The 4,938-nt window shown below is 44.0% G+C and overlaps 1 protein-coding gene across 1 annotated transcript; it reads right to left on the bottom strand.

Moving 5' to 3' along the window:
* Positions 1-2,287: 2,287 nt before the first annotated feature.
* On the bottom strand, positions 2,288-3,436 carry pou3f2b (POU class 3 homeobox 2b). The gene has a single exon (XM_056444555.1). It carries the CDS (start codon positions 3,434-3,436, stop codon positions 2,288-2,290), a length of 1,149 nt encoding a protein of 382 aa, XP_056300530.1.
* Positions 3,437-4,938: the final 1,502 nt, after the last annotated feature.

Raw genomic sequence — 4,938 nt, 5'->3', positions numbered from 1 at the left:
ACGACTGGTTTAACAAGCAATTAAACAAAACAACAACAAAACAGCGTCGGATTGCTACGACATCCCATAACTTGGACTTCCAGTGAATTATGACATGGATCGATTCATTAAAGCTACTGAGGAGATATTTCAATGCCATAAACGTTGTGAAAAGTAAACCAGGACGGGTTGGGGAAAAAAACTGTTTTCATATGAGAAGGGAAAAGAATAATTCCCTGGATATCTGTTTTTGCATAAAACGAAAATCATAAGCTACGGAGAACAGATGTATTTACAATAACTGTGACGTATGAGGCAATCCCGCTGAAAAATAATAAAATTAAAAACATGTCTCTCTCCTTCCTTACCAAACAAAAGCCTTCTCGGTGACATTTCATATATATCTCGCATTTTATGTCAACTCTAAAAAGCCATCGTATAATAAATTACAATCTCATTAACATTGCTAAAAAATAATATAAAATGTCGAAGAGCAATTTCCCTCATGTAATAAAGCAACATAGACGAAGATGAACAAAATGGCTGAATTGACGACGACCTAACAAACAAATTAAAATAACATCCCGTGAATAATAATAATAATCTTAATCTTAATAATAATAATAATAATAATAATAATAATACAATTTTGATCATATGCTGCAATTTTTGGAATGTCACTAAAATGTGTTGTGGGATGAAAGGCCTTATTATTATTATTATCTGTCTTTTTAATAATCAGGATGCGCATCTCCGTTTTTATCATATCTGATTCATGTGGACAAAATAACAATGTTATCGATCCATCTGAATTCAGTCCTCAAAGCACTACACTTTGATTACACGATGTATTGTATATGGCCAAACAGAGCTCCTCCGACAATTTAAAGAAATTAAATTGATTCCACATGAATACAAAAAATAAAAAATCTTTAGACTGAAAAAAAATACGAACCATAAAATAAATGAAAGTGTAAACGAGCATAATTTCGGCAACAGAATGAACGTTAAATATCACACAAACACAAGGCAGTGGGTAGGCTATATGAAGGAGACTGAAACTCAACCTGTTTGTTTCTGAAAACATCAATCCGAAAAGTGCCCAGTGAAGAAAGAAACAGGCATGAAGTCATGACTTTTAAAGTTATACAATATTTACAAAAGTGGATCCAAATGTTCTGTGAGCGTGGCTGACATATACTTGTTGTAGATATATATCTATATAGCCCATCCTATTGTGGAAAAGTGCCAGATAATCCAATCAATCGCCACGGAGCCCTTCTCTCTGAGGGGGGGAAGAAATATCATTAACGCATGTTTTGTGGAAAAATATAATGGACTTTTTGTTTATCCTGCTCTCTGACTTATGATGAAGGTCATACCGTGTGTTCGTCTTCTTCTTTTTTTAAACCCACATCACTGCACTCTGGCCAATTATTGAAGAGTTTAGCCAGAGAGCTGCACAAATGTAATACTAATACTAATAATAATAATAATAATAATAATAATAATAATAATAATAATAATAATAATAATAAAATAAAAAAAGATAATATAATAGTAATAATCTATGTTCATAACTAAATCCTGAACTCATAAATAAGAGCAGTTTCTCCCAGCAGCGCGGCGGCTCTGTGCTGCCTGGCTGACAGATGGGACTCGCGCGATGCTCACCCTCAGCTGGACTCCACTGGACTGGGGGCTGCCGCCTTTACTGGCCTCCAGTTTACTCCATTAACGCAGCTCCTTTGACCCCCCCCCCCCTCCCCCTGCCCCTGCCCCTGCACCACCCACCCACCCATCACTGCTGGACACACAATTTAGAGCTACAAAACTAAACGCCTTTGTATTTCCTTTCCCTTTTACGCACAGGGAAAAAATGTGTCTTGTAATTTGATATAAAAGTGTCGAATGGAAACCATTCAGCTTTATGCTTTTAGTCTAAAACAGGTATCCCTCCTCCCCTCCCTCTTTTTTTCATTCCGTCAAGTATAATTTCCATACATAATAGGGGCTACACCTTGAAACTGCGTCGACTGGAGTCACAGTGCTGGGCATGTGTATCCTCGGAGAACACAACGCAGGCTTATGTTCCTTTAGCTCTGGAGAGAGGACAACACAATGTTCCGTCCTCCTCTCACTCATTCTCCATCTCTCAGATATTCACTGCAGATATTGTGTGAGTCCTCACTGCAATCTATTATACATAAAGCACCCACTATAGCGCGTCATAGTTCAGTGATTTATATATAACCTTGGGGATAAATAAAAAGGATAAACATGTCCTGGAGGAGCGGTCCAGCGGAGTTCATTGGACCGGGGTCTGGACCCCGTGGTGCGGCGGCGTGTCCTCGTACACATCCTCGCTCCCAGGCAGAGCTCCTGCGGGAGGGGTCATGCGTTTCTCCTTCTGTCTCCTGTTACAAAACCAAACCCTCACCACTTCTTTCTCCAGCTGCAGACTGTCCGCCAGGCCGAGTATTTCCGACGCTGCCGGTTTGGGGGACTTCAAAAAATGGCTCTCCAAAGCTCCCTTTACGCTCACCTCGATGGAAGTCCGTTTTTTCCTTTTCCTCCCCTGCGCCGCGATTTTGTCCAGGCTGGTCGGGCTGCCCGAGGTGGAGTCCGCCTCCTCCAACCACTTGTTCAACAGAGGCTTCAGCTTACACATGTTTTTGAAGCTGAGCTGCAGGGCCTCAAACCTGCATATGGTGGTTTGGGAAAACACATTTCCGTACAGGGTCCCCAGGGCGAGTCCCACGTCCGCCTGCGTGAAGCCCAGCTTGATCCTCCGCTGCTTGAACTGCTTGGCGAACTGCTCCAGGTCGTCCGAGGTCGGCGCATCCTCGTCCGAGTGGTCGTGGTGGCTCTGCGGTCGGTGCTGGTGCTGATGCTGGGACGCAGGGTGGCCGTGATCGCTGAGGTGCGGGCTGTGGTGGTCGTCGTGGCTGTCTCTTAGGTTGTGGTGGTGCATCCCTTGCCCGCTGCCCGGGATCAGTCCGTTGACGCTGAAGCCCGGCTGGGAGTAAATAAGGCTTTGGCCGTTCGTCGTGGCCATGCTCGGTATGTGAGCCGCGGTGGTGGTCCTCCACGCCCGGCCGTCGTGGTGGTTCCCGTGCGTCTGGTGCACCAGGTGGGGCGCCCGCGCCTGGTGCTGCTGCAGGTTGTTGCTGGAGTTGTGCATCTCGTCCCGGGCACTCTGCACCGCGGGTTTGATGTCCTGCTCGGCGCCGAGCGGGCTGGAGGACCACGGGGCTCCCTCTCCGTGGGACAGCGCCGTGATCCACTGGTGTGCGTGGCTGAGCGCGTGGCTGTTGCTCTGCAGCGGGTAGTCGCTCTGCAACAGGCTCTGCGCGTCCCGGTACGCCGTGGCTTGCTGCATGCTGCCGGGCTCCGAGTGCACGATGGATGCGCTGGAGGTGAGGATGTTGTAGTGGTTAGACGCTGCGGTCGCCATGACTCTCGGAGCCGGACTGGTCGCTCTTATTAAAGGAAGCTCGCATTTGACAGATCCTCTCCTGCCCACCGGCGGCTCTCAGGCGCTCTGCCAAGTGGACGCCGAGGCGCACCTGGACTCCGCCACGCCCCCGCCCGCTCATTGGGCGTCAGAGGATGATTGACGTGGTTACCAGGGGCAACGACGCGGTGATTGGCTGCGGGGAAGTCTCAACAAACACTACTCTCTTTGTTGGGAGAGGTGCGAGTTGAGGCTCCCGTGGAAGCCGAGAGCCGGAGTGCAGCATGGGGAGCCGGAGCACCGGGATCAGCAGCTGTAAGATACAGTTGATTTACTTTGATAAGCATGTTCTATAGGACTCAGGCGGAGGGAGCCTTGATCCGAGAGAGCGGGCTTTACCCGATCGGGGGGGATTACTACTGTAGGATGTGCACTTGTTTATTGAGGTAGACTTTATATTTTGTTAATTGTAATTTCTGCGCATATTTCTAATATTAAATGTAAAGGAAACGTGTGAGTAAACTCCTGTTCGGCGACGTTAACTTATATTAATTTGAGCCAAGACTGTTATATTTCAAATGATATGCATATATGCTGCATGTCTCTCATCTGCATATCAAGGCCTGTCTGTAAAATGCTGTTTAATGTTTCTTAGTGCTGCAGTGTTGCAACATGTCTGCAAGACGTTGTAGGTGTGCATATTAATAGGTGTGTGTTATTTGTGCACCGTGTGTGTGTGTGCGTGTGTGTGAAATAATATACTGACTATTCATACACTTCATTTACATAAGTACGAATATGCTGACATATTGGCAGATAAAACACATAATGTTAATGTACAGTGCTGTTCAAGATGGTGAAATACATCAAGAATACAAGAAGTTTAATTTCCAAATGTAGATGTCTGGTCAAGGAAAAAGCTCTTGACGTTTCAATCAAATCGGTTTTATTAGAATAATGTTTTTCTTTGAAAATATAAACTTTAAATTGTGAGTTAAATGGACCTCAGTTGGTGACCAATAGTCTTTCACGTAAAAGTTGTGTAGCAGTTTCATTAAAAAACGAAACCTGACAACTACTTATTAAAGTTATTCATCACAGAATCACTTACACTATTACACGCGTAATAACACGTATAAGTGTTTGTAAAAGTAAATTAAAAACATAATTTAATGAAGTCTTGTAAAATGTGGATATATTTAATTTGTCTCCTCGTGGAAACTTTTAACATCCCATAAAGTAAACAAATCCACTTTTGGACCAGGCTGTAAAGTGAATTAACTGCATGGGCGGAGTGGCTCTATATCAAGGAGGGTCCAGGACGAGTTGAGGTTCTATATATAGTTTGAATGATGTACAATATATATATATATATATATATATATATATATATATATATATTTAAATGTCATTTCTGTGATTACCAAAATGTTCCTTTTAGTTTGAGACTCCTCTGGTTGTTTACAGCATGTACATTATCCGTAGATCATTCAGGATGCATA

The sequence above is a fragment of the Pseudoliparis swirei genome, chromosome 22 (assembly GCF_029220125.1).
Source record: "Pseudoliparis swirei isolate HS2019 ecotype Mariana Trench chromosome 22, NWPU_hadal_v1, whole genome shotgun sequence".
Classification (NCBI taxonomy): Eukaryota; Metazoa; Chordata; class Actinopteri; order Perciformes; family Liparidae; genus Pseudoliparis; species Pseudoliparis swirei.
Note: the sequence above shows the minus strand (reverse complement) of the source record. Positions and strands in the feature narration are given on the sequence as shown.

Excerpts from the sequence above, each read along its gene's own strand:
- pou3f2b (XM_056444555.1), bottom strand. The coding sequence starts at position 3,436 with ATGGCGACCGCAGCGTCTAACCACTACAACATCCTCACCTCCAGCGCA.